At 35.4% G+C, this 17,462-nt stretch overlaps 1 protein-coding gene across 1 annotated transcript; it reads left to right on the forward strand.

Annotated features, from left to right (window-relative positions):
* Nucleotides 1-5,632: 5,632 nt before the first annotated feature.
* On the forward strand, nucleotides 5,633-15,476 carry LOC116135704 (ADP-ribosylation factor GTPase-activating protein AGD1-like). Its single transcript, XM_031421418.1, has 10 exons — nucleotides 5,633-5,994; nucleotides 6,106-6,237; nucleotides 6,337-6,564; nucleotides 6,997-7,083; nucleotides 7,165-7,509; nucleotides 7,701-7,882; nucleotides 8,059-8,152; nucleotides 14,242-14,298; nucleotides 14,905-14,949; nucleotides 15,402-15,476. The coding sequence occupies exons 1-10, from the start codon at nucleotides 5,842-5,844 to the stop codon at nucleotides 15,474-15,476; spliced, it is 1,398 nt and encodes a 465-aa protein (XP_031277278.1). The 5' UTR covers nucleotides 5,633-5,841.
* The last annotated feature ends 1,986 nt before the right edge of the window (nucleotides 15,477-17,462 follow it).

Below are 17,462 nucleotides of genomic sequence, written 5' to 3' on the forward strand. Positions count from 1 at the left end.
CAAAACACAACTCTAATTTTTTTATCTTTTCAGGCACAACGAAGAAGAGAAAAAAAAAAATTATCTGAATTGCTTAAACAATGCAGTTCGCCAAACTCGATGATTCTCCCATGTTTCGGCAACAGGTGCTATTTCTGTTTCCGTATTTTGTCTTTTGAATGTTTCAATTACATACATTTAGTGAGATTTCTATAAAAATGAACCAGAAGAATGTATTTTGTACCGTGTGCAGGTGTGTCTATGTCTAATCAATTATCTTTTGAATATAGCTAGCATTTTATTGAAAGAAAAACAAATAAACTATGAACGGAACCTCAGGTGTTTAATTTGTTAGCATTGTAATATTTCTTGTTTCACTGATCTGTTCTAACTCAAATGAGCGAGGATTTTCCATTGGATTGGTGTTGATTAAGGTCCAATGCCCGTAGCATGCTCCATTCTCGCAGTTATAAGAATACTGATTGGAATATAAATGTGCTTTAACTATATATATGTTTGATTTTCAACTATTTTACAAGCTAAAGATTAAAGTTCTTTTTAATGCGTCTGTTAAGTTTTAGTTGCTACAGAAAGTATGAGGTACTGATGTGGTGTTTGGTGAATAGATGCTATTGATGGAAGAAAGTGCTGAATTATTGAGAGGGAGATGTTTAAGGCTTTACAAAGGATCACGCAAGTACACGTAAGCTTATTCATTGTTTAGGTTATGTCTTCAATCTTTTAGTTGATCATATGGAATATTTTAATATTAAACTTTTATTTTTGACATGAATGAACTGCTCGCTGAATATATTGATACTCGAAAGATAACTCTATAGCTTGATATACGTTTAGAGTTTAGATTCCGTTAGTGGCTTTCTGTTTCTTTCCTTTTAATTGCACGAAATGACGCAATGAGGTAGCATCCCTGCACAAACAACCTAATGTCTTGTCTTTCCCTCAGCTCTGGCCACTGAACAGAGTGAATACAAAGAATTAATAAATGATTGGAGAGGGAAAACACCAAATTGTATGAACTCTTCCGCCACTGAACAATTATGAGTGGAGGTTTTTCTTTTGATCTTGAGCATCGGACAGCTATTAGAATGAAAAGCTTTTATTGGTCTAATATAATTACTCATGAGAATCCTCTCTTTTCTTTTCTATATATTATATGGCATGTCATATCCAAGAGCTTCTTTAAGCGAGGACTGTGTGAAGGTCATTGATGGTAGTAAATACCTTATGTTTAGTCAGCAAAAATTAGTTGATTGAAGCTCATCATGTAAACTGGAGCAGTTGACTGTTCTAGGTGTTTCAACCAAAAGTTCCAACTTCTCAAACATTTCAAATTATGCCATGATGAGTGTGTCATTATACTCACATGACCAATATATTTACTGTATTGTTTTTCCGGCAATTTTCATGTTTTTGGAAGATCTTACTTGCTTAGTTACTTATAATCATCAGAGAAGCACTCGGGGAAGGGCATGATGGAGACATATCTTTTGTAAATGCTCTTGAAACTTTTGGCGGTGGGCATGGTGATCCTATTTGTGTTGCTCTTGGAGGTAGGTGTTGTCATTTGACATTTGCACCTCTTTATATCATAAAAGTACTTTTTTTGGTTTGGCATGATGCTTAGGCTTAATGAGACATGGTTGACTTACGCGATTGTCAATAAAAAAAGGAAGTATAAAGTGGATGTATTTCATATATGATTTTATTTGCCCTTTACGATGGTGTCTAACTCGGAAGCATGTTTCATTTATGTTTTTGTTGTCTTTTGTCCATTATGTGAACGAAATAGAGATAACAACGAGAACAAAATAACAACAAAACAAATCATAGACAGTAAATAAAAAGAAAATAACACGCGCGATTTACTCTATTTCACCCAATATGGGTTACGTCCAGCCGAGTCAATATTATTGCAATACTTCCCCACCTCTCTCGTTTACAATGAATGAATTGTCCTATGATTTGTTATCATACTCATAATAAGAGAAAAATATGTTTATGTACTAGTTTTAAGAGACTAAACCTAGTTTTACAAGGATTCTTATTTCTAAGTCTAACCTAATAAGGAATTAATAACTTAAAGAAATCTTTCAACGGTTATACATGGAAAAGACTCAAACCGCCTACGGGCCCGAGGGCGCTGCCCCCATGACCCCTGCCCGCTCACTGGGCAACGAGACCCCCGAATGCGTCGGTGTAACCCATTGATGCTGAAGTAGTCGACAACTCCAACATTATGGTGGTGTGTGACTCAGAAGCATGTTTCTACTTGGTTCAAGCTTGAGCTGAACTGAACAGCCGTGCTCGAGCCTCTCAGTCAAATTTGAGCTCAGCTTTTCTCATATTGTTTAATTCGCATTACCAACAAATATGTTTCTTTATCCTAACAAATATGATTTTGTGACTATTAAGAAGAGAAGCCTAAAGTCGACTTCGTTCTTTAGTTCTATGAACTCATTCTGCGCCAACAACTTATGAGTATATAATAGGATCTTAAATCTTACTACTCCACATAAAGATCAGAGTTACTTACTCAAGCCTTTTTTTTTTTGCCCGAGGTTTACTGGGCAAGTGATTGAGCTCGGCTTTGGGCTTGTGCTTGATACATTCAAATTATTGTGTAAGCCTATGGATCCTTGTACAGGTCATCATATGCATTTTGTTACCTTTTTTTCTTTGTGTTGCCTGAGCTTTTCTGTGCAAGTCAGTTGTCACTGAACTTGAATTTTGGCTTGTGCTTGTATGAGCCTACAAGAGCTGCTAACAAGTTAAGCATAAGCTGCTTGGATTCTTGCACAGCCTATCATTGTTATCTTCTTTCCTTTTGTTAAATTTTACTGAAAATTTTAAACTGGAACTTTTGTTCGACAGATCTTTTCGTTAGCTCCAAAAAATTTAATAGCTCTGTATGTTTAGTGATGTTACGACTGAGAGAATTTATGTGTCATCAGGCCCAGTCATGACCAAATTCACAATTGCTTTGAGAGAAATTGGAACATTCAAAGAAGTTCTTCGATCACAGGTAGCAATGTTGTGCTTTCTTCTTATAGTACTTGCTTTCTGCATCATTCCTGAATCCTGACATAACATCGGTCGATGCCAAACAAGATTACAACCTTCAAACGTAATTCATGGTTTCAAAATCTCTAAACATTACAACATAGTTTTCTATGGTTTCCAGCAATAACAGAGAGGTTATTACATTCCTCTGATTGAAAGTCGGGGTTTCTGTGTTATCATTTAATTGCAACTGGGCTTTATTTTTTTCCAATGAAAGACTTACCACATATGGGAACAGGCTTAATTGCTTTCCTTTTCTAACATCCTCAAATTTGGCTTTCGCAGGTAGAGCACATGCTAAATGATAGGTTGATGCAATTTGTCAATGTTGATTTGCAAGATGTCAAGGTATTGGATACATCTTTTACTATAGATACTTCACTTGCATTCTATAATCATCATACCTGCCATTTGTATACAGCTTGATGAATTTAGGAACAATATTGACATTTTGACTTTACCCCTACAAAATTCTGTCTACAAACTGCATCTTGGTCATTGTTGTTCAAGTCAGAAAGCCATATATTGTGGTAGTCTTCTTGATTTCTATGTCCAAAATGGCTATTTTCTCACTGATAGAATGAATTTCCCAATCTTTTTCTTCTCTGTTTCTTGTTGTTTGAAAGTTTTCCATCAAGACACATCAAACTTGTACAATTAATGGTCATCTATTGAGGGCTATCTTATGCATTTTGTAATATGAGATTAGATTAGATGGTGTTGTTGATGTCTTCACAACTTCAAACCTGAATTGCATTGTGATGTCAAAGTGTTTATATGATTAGGGCTTTTATTTTAATATGGCAAAAATGGTATAGTTGGTGTACTCTTATTAGGTTAAATTTCTCTGTCGTATTATTACCAAAAATACTAATGTTTCTTATTTTGTTCTCATCCACTGGTGAGCCCTTCCCAGTTATTTGTCCAATGGAATTCCATTTTACCCGTCTATAATCTTTTATTGGTGCAGGAAACCCGGAAACGCTTTGACAAAGCTTCTCTTATATACGATCAGGTGGGTTCTAAATTTCACAAGTCAGATAATTTTGACTTCGAATATACACCATGGTGTATAAGACACATGTTGAGTTACCATTCATTTCAAAAGTTAAAAACTTATAAGAAGATCTCACTAAATATTTTTATAATCTGACAACCTCCTTCCCCCTTCCCCCTCTCTTTTAATGAAGGAACAAAAGAAGGATCAAACTGATTTCCATTCTATTTCTGGATTCGGATACTTGGTTGCCAGGAAATTAGGACATGAACTTTTTTGTTTTAATTTATCTTCTCCATCTAAGAAAAAGATAAACATATAAGATCATGTCAAATAGTTTGAGTTTCTTGAGGTTAATTTCAGAACTGCAGTAACTGTTTTACTACGAATTTGACGGCTGACTTATTTGGATGAATGTATGAAATTGATCCCTTATATCTCGTATTTCTGCATGGTGACATTCAATGCTAGTTTTAATTTTGTGTCACAGGCACGTGAGAAGTTTCTTTCATTGAAGAAGAGCACCAGGGTTGATGTAGCTGCTGTCATAGAGGAGGTATATCTAATGACTAAACTTACTCCTAGCACTGTTCAATCTAGTGGAAATTAATTGATCAGATAGTTATTCAAGGGTAAACATCATCTCTAAAACCTAATATAGTAAAGAGATATTCCAGGAAATGCACAGTGCAAGATGCTTATTTGAGCAAGCCCGCTTCCAACTAGTAAGTTATTCAATGAGGAAATTTTGGTGTAACTAATTGTCTAATTCATCCACAGTTAGGAATTTACTCTCTATATACGCTTTCTGATATTTAGGTTAGTACTCTCTCTAATGTTGAAGCCAAAAAAAGGTTCGAGTTTTTGGAGGCTGTTGGTGGGACAATGGGCGCTCACCTTCGATTCTTCAAACAGGTTCGATACGATCATGTGCTCAGAATTCATTTGCTTCTTCCCTCTGATAAATAATAACAATATGTGGCTTCAAAACTTTGTTCCTTGCAGGGATATGAACTGTTACATCATATGGAACCCTTCATTAACCAGGTCTCTTTTACCAATTTTTCCTTATAAGATGTAGGAAAGGCTGCTTAATTTCCTTAAACAAAGCACATATTTGATAAATGTGCACATAGAAAGTGACCCAATCTTGACCAAGTAGCTTGAACCAGCTGCTCAGTTCTTAATACCAACAAATCTTGTATAAAATATTTGTAGAGCAACCACATATCATGCTTAGCCCTTTAGCTCAAAAGTTCAATCAAAGTGATTGAGATGCATATTTTTGCTTCTTGAGTAGAAAATTTGAATACCTCCATCTACCAGGTTGAACTTGTTCATCAGAACCATATGCCTTGTTGGAATTCTGCACACACATGTGCATGCAGTTGATGAGCCAGAGCCTGCAAGGTTTTATCATTACTACCATCTTTAGGATGAGGAATAACTTCTTAAGCCGCTTAGGAAAAAAAAAAAAATATATATATATATATATATATATATATCCTAAAGTGGTTATTTGACAATGGTACATTTTGGTTCCTAACCTTCTCTAAGTCAAGATACAAAGTAGTTCTGGCAATCATCTCTTCTAAAGTAGGCTTCAATTCTGAAGAGATTGCACTAAGGCCACATTCATGTTTATAGCCAACAAGTTTCTCTTGAAAAAAATTTATTCCTTCCATCTGTGAACCTTTTGTTTCACTGTTGGGTTACAGGTCTTGGCTTATGCACAACAGTCAAGAGAATGTTCCAACTATGAGCAGGAATCGCTTCATGAAAGGATGCAGGAGTATAAAAGGCAGATTGATCGAGAAAGAAAGAATTCCTTAAAAGGTTCTAGTGGCTCTCCCAAGGGAGACAGTATAACAAGACCTTTTGCAAGGAATTCAAATAAAGTGATAGAGGCAGCTATGCAATCTGCTGCCAAGGGAAAGGTAGTTTTCTATATAAATTTCAACCTTTTCCCTTCTCACAAGCCCCACTGATATCCCTTTTTCCATTTTCATCTCGTTAAGATTTTCTGCCCTAATACAAATAATATTCAGGTCCAAACCATTCGACAAGGATATCTCTCAAAGCGATCCTCTAATTTGAGAGGGGATTGGAAGAGAAGATTTTTTGTTCTTGATAGCCGAGGGATGCTGTATTATTATCGGAAACCATGGAGCTGGAATTCTGTGAGTCGCTAGCGGGAAAGAACTTGTTATATTATGAATTGTAAATTCTCTATCCTCTAGTCCTTGTTTGGTAATGAAGGAATGCGTGTCCTATTTCAGGCAGCTGCGAATCAGTCTTCCGCACAGAGAAATAATCAATCTGAAACTAGTCATGGGTTGCTGAGCCGGTGGCTTTCTTCTCATTACCACGGGGGTGTACATGATGAAAAATCTGTAGCACGACACACTGTGAATCTTTTGACCTCAACAATTAAGGTTGACGCTGATCAATCAGATTTAAGGTTCTGCTTCAGGATTATCTCTCCAACAAAAGTCTACACTTTGCAGGTATCGATCTGTTCAAACCAAACATCAACATAAAACTTGTTTACTGTTGAGTCTAGTGATTCTTTGACAAAACTTACCCGTTTTTGTTTCAGTTAAAATTCGCAATGCCACGAACTAGGGATTAGCGTTATACAAAATCAAATTTAAATAGATTACTAATTAATAAAAATTCAAATCAAATATATTACTAACTTTAGTTATAAGAATTTAATTGAAATTAAAATTTAAAGTTAATACTAGACTTTAGTTTTGTCATTATTCGCTCATTTACTTAACATCAAAATAAATCTTTAATTATATGTAAATTAAGGGTATAAACATAATATAAATTATGCCCTTATCATGCTCTTGCGAATGCTCACTAGAAAGTGAGGGACGGAATGGATCAATATATATGAGCAGATTCTTAATTGTATTTGTTTATCAATGTAGGCAGAGAGTGCGGTAGATCAAATGGACTGGATTGAAAAAATAAATGGAGTAATTGCTTCTCTGTTGAGTTTTCAGACGCCGGAGAGGGTAAAATTTAAGCATGTTATCAATAGTTGTGGCCATTAATTTATGTATCTATCTAAATTGTCGTAATCCAATCACATGTAGTGTCTTTCTGCTGGTCCCATTGAATATGTCGATTATTGCTCTGGAACCGGAAGCGAAAGTGGTTCATATGTGGATTGCGCAGATGTTGAACAAACAGCACTCGAGGAAAACACATCTACAAGTCTTGCCTCTGAAAATCATTTACATATATCTAGAAGTTGGCGAGACATGGACAATAGCATGAAGGGTGAAAAGCCAATTGATTTATTGAGAAGAGTATATGGGAATGACAAATGTGCTGATTGTGGTGCATCTGAGCCAGACTGGGCGTCCTTAAACCTAGGTGTTCTTATATGTATCGAATGTTCTGGTGTTCATCGTAACCTTGGAGTACATATATCAAAGGTAAGTAATCTCTGTTTCTTCTTGGAACCTCAACTCTTTTCATGTTGCAAGATTGGCAATGTTCATCTCAATGTTTCCTAAAGAAAGCTCCAAATAGGCATCAGGACCTTCAGATGTGTGAGGCTTAAACCTTGTGTGGAGTCTCTTTGTTCATTCATTGATACAGTATTTCTGGATAACATTTTATGCAGGTGAGATCACTGACACTTGATGTTAAAGTGTGGGAATCATCTGTATTAAACCTGTTTCAGTCACTGGGAAATGTCTATGCAAACTCAATCTGGGAGGAGTTGTTGCACTCTGGGAGTGGAAGTGGAAGTAGTTTTTTACCAGATAACAAGAGTAACTTTCCACCTAATAAGAGGACTATGGGGTAAGTGATATGTTGGTCCCTATAAAATCAGAAAGTAACACATGTCCATCAAGTAGGGATCAAAGTGTTACTTTCTAATGTTACTTGACAAAAGCTTAGCCTACATCTCAAGGACTTGAGCTGTATGGAAAGGTATTTGTTTTTGTCCTATTAAGTAGTTAGTTCTTGTGGTGCAGAGCTTCCAAGATTGACAAACGCAAACAGTTTACTGTGCGAAAACCTAGTCATGATGATTCTATTGCACTAAAGGAGCAGTACATTCATGCTAAGGTATTAACACTAATGCTACAATATCTTCGTTATTTTCTCCTGTTTTCCCTCTAATTGAAATCCACGGCCCTTCCCATGGGTAATTGATAATGTTTGCTTGAAGTGACTTCTTAACTTAGACATTAATTCAATTATAATTATTGATCTACGTAGTTGAATAAAATTGGATTTGTTCATACTTTTGTTGATCTGTTCTAAGCTTTCACTGATCGCTCAAGTTTCTGAATTTGGTAGTCCATGTATGGGCTCTGACCACATGTATACCCGTGCTTGAAGAGTTTTCTTCCCTCTATCTATTTTTATTAAAACAAAGAAGAAAGCAATTCTGCTTAATTGAGGGAGCTAAAAACCTCCAGAGTTCAAATAAACCTTTTATGCATAATCATCATCCTTTTTCATTCCAATAGAAATCTATTACTTAGTTCTATCACCACCCTTAACATTTTCTTCAACACAACACGGCGGCATGGAATATTGGAATGAAGGGAAGATGGTACAGACAAAAGGCGCATTTTTTGTTGTTCCTTTTGTGGAGCGTGCATTAACACATTCGAGTAGAGAGTTTGAAGTAATCATAAAGATTATATTGGTGCACTATTCAATCTAACAAATTTTCTTCCATAATTTTGATATGATGTTCACAATTAGATAAATAAACTTATTATAAACTGACTAATTATAATTGTTATATTATAAAGAAAAAATTTATAAGATAATTGGACTGTAAATATAATTGCCCTTCACTTAATTCTTCGAACAAGTATGGATCCTCATGAGACGTGTTACGTTAGTGGTTCTAACCTTCTTTTGTAGAAGAACAGTTTATGTTGCCCATCTTGAGACGTGTCACGTTAGTGGTTCCTTAAGCCTTCTTTTGTAGAACAGTTTATTGTCTCACAGGTGGGAATCGCAGTTATTAATAGAAATACTCAATTAATTAAAGATCATGCAGCTCTTACTATCCAGCATTTACGTTAATCATTGTTTAATTCTCATAATCTTTACTTTAATGATTAAATATTACAAAAGTATCACTGTCTATGATCTCAAGGAATACTAATATATATTATACTTTATTAATTACATATATTTATTGAAATATTACTTAGCTGTTGTAATCAGCTTAAGCATCTATTTATTATTTCAAAAGCAATTTCACATTACCAATCCAAAAATATTTTGAGGTTGGCAAAATAAAAACTAATACATATTATTTTTTATCTATTAATATGACTAAAATCTAAAATTATATATATTATTTAAAAAAAAAATTGAGGGTAGGCCAAGTGGGTTGTCCACTATTCACATAATAAAAAATATCTTCATTATTTCTAAAAAGTTAACGACATGTTCCACCCAAAAAATGGCTTATGACAAATTTATATCCACCTACTTTTTAAATACCTTTTAGTACCCAAATAGCAATATAATTTGGTGGGAAATACATCAATTTATGAAAGTACCCTTAGCCTCTTCATGTCGGCTGGGAGCTAGGTGCACAATAAATCAAACTGTGAGCTATGTTGGGCACCGAGGTTGGATGATCTGGGAGATAACGGTGGGCGGAAAAACACAACAAAGACAATAAATCAAAAGCCATTGATTGAGCACCAAAAACACCAATGATTTGCAAAGGAAACCGTCCAAATCGCACTATCCCATGGTGGAAAGAGCTGGACCCAGGCGACAAATGGAGCATGTAGGGTTTGGGAGGGGTGGTTTTGAAGACAGAGGGTGGGGAGTCGAACGGTGGTGGCAGGAGCATTTTGAGTGATTGAATCGCCGAAAAAAAGTCCAAAAAGATGGGGATCGTGCAAAAACTCAAGCACAATTTTCGGCGTTAGCAGGTGCATTGGGCTCGGGTGAACGAATTAAGGGTGAGAAAGGCTGGGAAGAGGATGGAGGAGGCAGTGATTTCACGGTGGATTTCAACACCGAAACGACCAAAAATCCTACTGAATGTCGATTGTGTGAATGGATGGTGGTTGGCTTGGGCTTTATAGAAAGGTGATGGAGATTCTGTGGGTGGTCTCGAAGTATTTTGGACACCGGGATTTGTCTAAAAAGCAAAAACGTCTCCATCTCCTTGCTAACGTGCGCCTGCCCTTTTCTTTTCTCTTCTCCGGTGGCCAATGTTTGTTGACCATTCTACCCTCACTAATAATGAATGTTTGACCATTTTACCCTTCTCATAACAAAAATTACTAACCTTGGGTACTAAAGGGTATTTAAAATGTAGGTGGGTATGAATTTGTCAATGGGCATTTTTTGGGTGGAACATTTATTAACTCATTTCTAAATATAAAAACAAAATCTGTATTCAATTAATACTCTTTAAATTAGACTTAATAAATAGGAAGAGACTTAATATGAGAGAGAATTATATAAAATGTATAAAAACTTTGTAATTTATTAATAAATTGAGATAAAAAGTGAGATTTGACTCTTTAGATTAGAAGTTAATTCACTATTTAATTTATTTTAAATAATAAATGTCTATTAACTTTTATTTTTATATAAACTATTTTATTAAAATTTAATCATATAAAAAATCTTGAAGGTGCAATTGATCCTAATAATTAATCAACTCGCTATATTATCACTAATGCTTCTGGCCGAAAAGGCAATGACTAAACGCTGTCGTGCTACAAAGTCAAAGTTTTCTTCTTTTGAATTAAACCGACACGAAATTTAAATATGGAAAAGAAAGGCGGGTAATTTCTTTATTTATTTTGTTAGTTTTATGACAGCCATGAAAATTCGCTACACTAACCACTCAACAAACAAAACCTCCTTCAATTGCGGCCATTTAAACAATACACAACACAAACTCACAAACAAATTTTCAATCAAAACACAACTCTAATTTTTTTATCTTTTCAGGCACAAGAAAGAGAAAAAAAAAAAAATTATCTGAATTGCTTAAACAATGCAGTTCGCCAAACTCGACGATTCTCCATGTTTCGGCAACAGGTGCTATTTCTGTTTCCGTATTTTGTCTTTTGAATGTTTCAATTACATAACATTTAGTGAGATTTCTATAAAAATGAACCAGAAGAATGTATTTTGTACCGTGTGCAGGTGTGTCTAAGTCTAATCAATTATCTTTTGGTATAGCGGCATTTTATTGAAAGAAAAACAAATAAACTATGAACGGAACCTCAGGTGTTTAATTTGTTAGCATTGTAATATTTCTTGTTTCACTGATCTCTTCTAACTCAAATGAGCGAGGATTTTCCATTGGTTGGTGTTGATTAAGGTCCAATGCCCGTAGCATGCTCCATTCTCGCAGTTATAAGAATATGATTGGAATATAAATGTGCTTTAACTATATATATATATTTGATTTTCAACTATTTTACAAGCTAAAGATTAAGGTTCTTTTTAATGCGTCTGTTAGTTTTAGTGTTCTACAGAAGTATGGCGTACTGATGTGGTGTTTGTGTGATAGATGCTATTGATGGAGGAAGTGCTGAATTATTGAGAGGAGATGTTTAAGGCTTTACAAAGGATCACGCAAGTACACGTAAGCTTATTCATTGTTTCAGTTATGTCTTCAATCTTTTAGTTGATCATATGGAATTTTTAATATTAAACTTTTATTTTTGACAGGAATGAACTGCTCGCTGAATATATTGATACTCGAAAGATAACTCTATAGCTTGATATACGTTTAGAGTTTAGATTCCGTTGTGGCTTTTCGTTTCTTTCCTTTTAATTGCACGAAATGACGCAATGAGGTAGCATCCCTGCACAACAACCTAATGTCTTGTCTTTCCCTCAGCTCTGGCACTGAACAGAGTGAATACAAAGAATTAATAAATGATTGGAGAGGGAAAACACCAAATTGTATGAACTCTTCCGCCACTGAACAATTATGATTGGAGGTCTTCTTTTGATCTTGAACATCGCCAGCTATTGAATGAAAAGCTTTTATTGGTCTAATATATTACTCATCAGAATCCTCTCTTTTCTTTCTATATATTATATGGCATGTCATATCCAAGAGCTTCTTTAAGCAGCTGTGTGAAGGTCTTGATGATAGTAATACCTTATGTTTAGTCAGCAAAAATTAGTTGATTGAAGCTCATCATGTAAACTGGAGCAGTTGACTGTTCTAGGTGTTTCAACCAAAATTCCAACTTCTCAAACATTTCAAATTATGCTCATGATAGTGTGTCATTATACTCACATGACCAATATTTTACTGTATTGTTTTTCCGGCAATTTTCATGTTTTTGGAAGATCTACTTGCTTAGTTACTTATAATCATCAGAGAAGCACTCGGGGAAGGGCATGATGGAGACATATCTTTTGTAAATGCCTTGAAACTTTTGGCGGTGGCATGGTGATCCTATTTGTGTTGCTCTTGGAGTAGTGTTGTCATTTGACATTTGCACCTCTTTATATCATAAAAGTACTTTTTTTGGTTTGGCATGATGCTTAGGCTTAATGAGACATGTTACTTACGCGATTGTCAATAAAAGGAAGTTAAAGTGGATGTATTTCATATATGATTTTATTTCCCTTTACGATGGTGTCTAACGTGGAAGCATGTTTCATTATGTTTTTGTTGTCTTTTGCCTATTATGTGAACGAAATAGAGACAGTACCGAGAACAAATAACAAGAAAACAATCACAGATAATAAATAAAGAGAAAATAACATGTCGATTTATCTTGTTCCCAATATACTCATCCAGCAAAGTCAATATTATTGCAATACTTCACCTCTCTCCTCTACAATGAATAATTGTCCTATGATTTGCTATCACACTCATAATAAGAAAAATATGTTTATTACTAGTTTAAGAACTAAACCTAGTTTTACAGGAATCTTATTTCCTAAGCCTAACCCTAAGAATTAATGCTTAAAAAATTCTTAATAGTTATACAGGAAAAAACCCAAACCGCCTACGGGTGGGGTGCTGCCCCACAACCCCTGCCACTCATTGGGCAACAAGACCCTGAATGCTTGCGTAACCTATTAATGCAGTAGTTGACAAATCCAACATACGGTGGTGTGAACTCGGAAGCATGTTTCTACTTGGTTCAGCTTGAGCTAACTGACAGCCGTGCTCGAGCCTCTCAGTCAAATTTAGCCAGCTTTTCTCATATTGTTTAATTCGCATTACCAACAAATATGTTTCTTTATCCTAACAAATATGTTTTGTGACTATTAGAAGAGAAGCCTAAAGTCGATTCGTTTTTAGTTCTATGAACTCATTCAGCGCCACAACTAGAGTAATAATAGGATCTTAAATCTTACTACTCACATAAAGATCAGAGTTACTTATTCAAGCCTTTTTTTTTTTTTTTGCCCGAGGTTTACTGGGCAAGTGTTGAGCTCGGCTTGGGCTGTGCTTGATCATTCAAATTATTGTGTAGCCTATGGATCCTTGTACAGGTCATCATATGCATTTTGTTACCTTTTTTTCTTTGTGTTGCCTGAGCTTTTCTGTGCAGTCAGTTGTCACTGAACTTGAATTTTGGCTTGTGCTTGTATGAGCCTACAAGAGCTGCTAACAAGTTAAGCATAAGCTGCTTGGATTCTTGCACAGCTTATCATGTTATCTTTTCCTTTTGTTAAATTTTACTGAAAATTTTAAACTGGAACTTTTGTTCGACAGATCTTTGCGTTAGTTCCAAAAAATTTAATAGCTCCGTATGTTTAGTGATGTTACGACTGAGAGAATTTGTGTCATCAGGCCCAGTCATGACCAAATTCACAATTGCTTTGAGAGAAATTGGAACATTCAAAGAAGTTCTTCGATCACAGGTAGCAATGTTGTGCTTTCTTCTTATAGTACTTGCTTTCTGCCATTCCGTGATCCTGACATAACATCGGTCGATGCCAAACAAGATTACAACCTTCAAACGTAATTCGGGTTTCAAAATCTCTAAACTTACACATAGTTTCATGGTTTCCAGCAATAACGAGAGGTTATTACATCCTCTGATTGAAGTCGGGGTTTCGTGTTATCATTTAATTGCAACTGGGCTTTATTTTTTTCCAATGAAAGACTTACCACATATGGGAACGGCTTAATTGCTTTCCTTTTCTAACATCCTCAAATTTGGCTTTCGCAGGTAGAGCACATGCTAAATGATAGGTTGATGCAATTTGTCAATGTTGATTTGCAAGATGTCAGTATTGGATACATCTTTTTATAGATCTCCACTTGCATTCTATATCATCATACAGCCTTTGTATACAGCTTGATAAATTTAGGAATATTTGACATTTTGACTTTACCCCTACAAAATTCGGTCTACAAACTGCATCTTGGTCATTGTTGTTCAAGTCGAAAGCCATATATTGTGTAGTCTTCTTGATTCTATGTAAAAATGGCTATTTTCTCACTGATAGAATGAATTTCCCAATCTTTTTCTTCTCTGTTTCTTGTTGTTTTAAAGTTTTCCATCAAGACACATCAAACTTGTACAATTAATGGTCATCTATTGAGGGCTATCTTATGCATTTGTAATATGAGATTAATTAGATGGTTTGTTGATGTCTCACAACTTCAAACCTGAATTGCATTGTGATGTCAAAGTGTTTATATGATTAGGGCTTTATTTTAGTATGGCAAAATGGTATAGTTGGTGTACTCTTATTAGGTTAAATTTCTCTGTCGTATTATTACCAAAAATACTAATGTTTCTTATTTTGTTCTCATCCACTGGTGAGCCCTTCCAGTTATTTGTCCAATGAATTCCATTTTACCCGTCTATAATCTTTTATTGGTGCAGGAAACCCGGAAACGCTTTGACAAAGCTTCTCTTATATACGATCAGGTGGGTTCTAAATTTCACCAGTTGATATTTTGACTTGGATATATACCACGGTGTATAAGACACATTTTGAGTTACCTTCATTTCAAAAGTTCAAACTTATAAGATCTCACTAAATATTTTTATAATCTGACAACATCCTTCCCCCTTCCCCCTCTCTTTTAATGAGAACAAAGAAGGATCAAACTGATTTCCATTCTATTTCTGGATTCGGATACTTGGTTGCCAGGAAATTAGGACATGAACTTTTTGTTTTAATTTATCTTCTCCATCTAAAAAGATAAACATATAAGATCATGTCAAATAGTTTGAGTTTCTTGAGGTTAATTTCAGAACGGCAGTAACTGTTTTACTACAAATTTGAGGCTGACTTATTTGGATGAATGTATGAATTGATCCCTTATATCTCGTATCTGCTGGTGACATTCAATGCTATTTTTAATTTTGTGTCACAGGCACGTGAGAAGTTTCTTTCATTGAAGAAGAGCACCAGGGTTGATGTAGCTGCTGTCATAGAGGAGGTTATCTAATGACTAAACTTACTCCTAGCACTGTCAATCTAGTGATTAATTGATCAGATAGTTATTCAAGGGTAACACCATCTCTAAAACCTATTAGTAAAGAGATATTCCAGGAATGCACAATGCAAGATGCTATTTTGAGCAAGCCCGCTTCCAATAGTAAGTTATCAATGAGGAAATTTTGGTGTAACTAATTGTCTAATTCATCCACAGTTAGGAATTACTCTCTCTATATATGCTTCTGATATTTAGGTTAGTACTCTCTCTATGTTGAAGCCAAAAAAAGGTTCGAGTTTTTGGAGGCTGTTGTAGACAATGGGCGCTCACCTTCGATTCTTCAAACAGGTTCGATACGATCATGTGCTCAGAATTCATTTGCTTCTTCCCTCTGATAAATAATAACATATGTGGCTTCAAAACTTTGTTCCTTGCAGGGATATGAACTGTTCAATCATATGGAACCCTTCATTAACCAGGTCTCTTTGCCAATTTTTCCTTATAAGATGTAGGAAAGGCTGCTTAATTTCCTTAAACAAAGCACATATGATAAATGTGCACATAGAAAGTGACCCAATCTTGACCAAGTGCTTGAAGCAGCTGCTCAGTTCTTATACCAACAAATCTGTATAAAATATTTGTAGAGCAACCACATATCATGCTTACCCTTTAGCTCAAAAGTTCAATCAAAGTGATTGAATGCATATTTTTGCTTCTTGAGTAGAAAATTTGAATACCTCCTCTACCTTTGAACTTGTTCATCAAACCATATGCCTTGATGGAATCTCTGCACACACATGTGCATGCTTTGATGACCAGAGCCTGCAAGGTTTTATCATTACTACCATCTTAGGATGAGGAATAACTCTTAAGCCCTTAGAAAAAAAAAATATATATATATATATTATTATCCTAAAGTGGTTATTTGACATGGTACATTTTGGTTCCTAACCTTCTCTAAGTCAAGATACAAAGTAGTTCTGGCAATCATCTCTTCTAAAGTAGGCTTCAATTCTGAAGAGATTGCACTAAGGCCACATTCTGTTTATAGCCAACAAGTTTCTCTTGAAAAAATTTATTCCTTCCATCTGTGAACCTTTTGTTTCACTGTTGGGTTACAGGTCTTGGCTTATGCACAACAGTCAAGAGATTTCAAGTATTTCGCAATCTATTTATTTATTACACTTCCTCGGTCGTTAAAGCTTTTGCTCATAGCACTGATTCCGTCTCTCATTCAACTGGTATGGCTCGAAGCTCCTAGAATGACAACATCAATAAACAGAGTAACGAGACGAGACGAAGGAAAGAGAAATGGAGTAAATAACGAAATAGCTGAATACAAAAGGACAGCACCGATTTTGTCTCTCATTCAACTGGTATGGCTTGAAGCTCCGAGAATGACAACATCAATAAACAGAGTAACGGGACGAGGCAAGCAGAGGAAAGAGAAACGGAGTAAACAACAAAATGATCGAGGCAAAAAAAAAAGGGGTGCACACGAGGACTTCCCAAGAGATCACCCATCCTAGTACTTAACTTCACAGTTTTGATGGGATTCGATGTATTAGTGTTGGTATGGTCACACCCATTAGCTATTGCGCAATCTGCCACAACGTTTCCATCCCACAAATCAAATGATCTGTCTTTGTTTTTTTTATGGGGTGTGTTTGAGTGTTTGTCATTTCTATAAACTAGTAAATTACGTATATCTCTAATAGTTTCAAAACTAACATATACCCCCTTTGAGATTTGAGCTCGCTTAAGCTCACAAGCTGGTTGAAAAAGTGACTCCAACAACTTAAAATCAGCTAAAAAGTCCCTTTTTCATTCATTATTTTACACAATCCCAGCCCCCATGCCGTAATTCTTATTATAGCCTTTTGTTTACATATTTTTATCTCAAAGTAAAGATAAACAACACCTAGGGGTGAAACCAAGTCGAATCGGGTATCTGGGTATTCGAACTCAACTCGAGCACTATAGTACCGAATTCGAGTT

The sequence above is a fragment of the Pistacia vera genome, unplaced genomic scaffold (assembly GCF_008641045.1).
Source record: "Pistacia vera cultivar Batoury unplaced genomic scaffold, PisVer_v2 Contig302, whole genome shotgun sequence".
In the NCBI taxonomy this organism is placed as follows: Eukaryota; Viridiplantae; Streptophyta; class Magnoliopsida; order Sapindales; family Anacardiaceae; genus Pistacia; species Pistacia vera.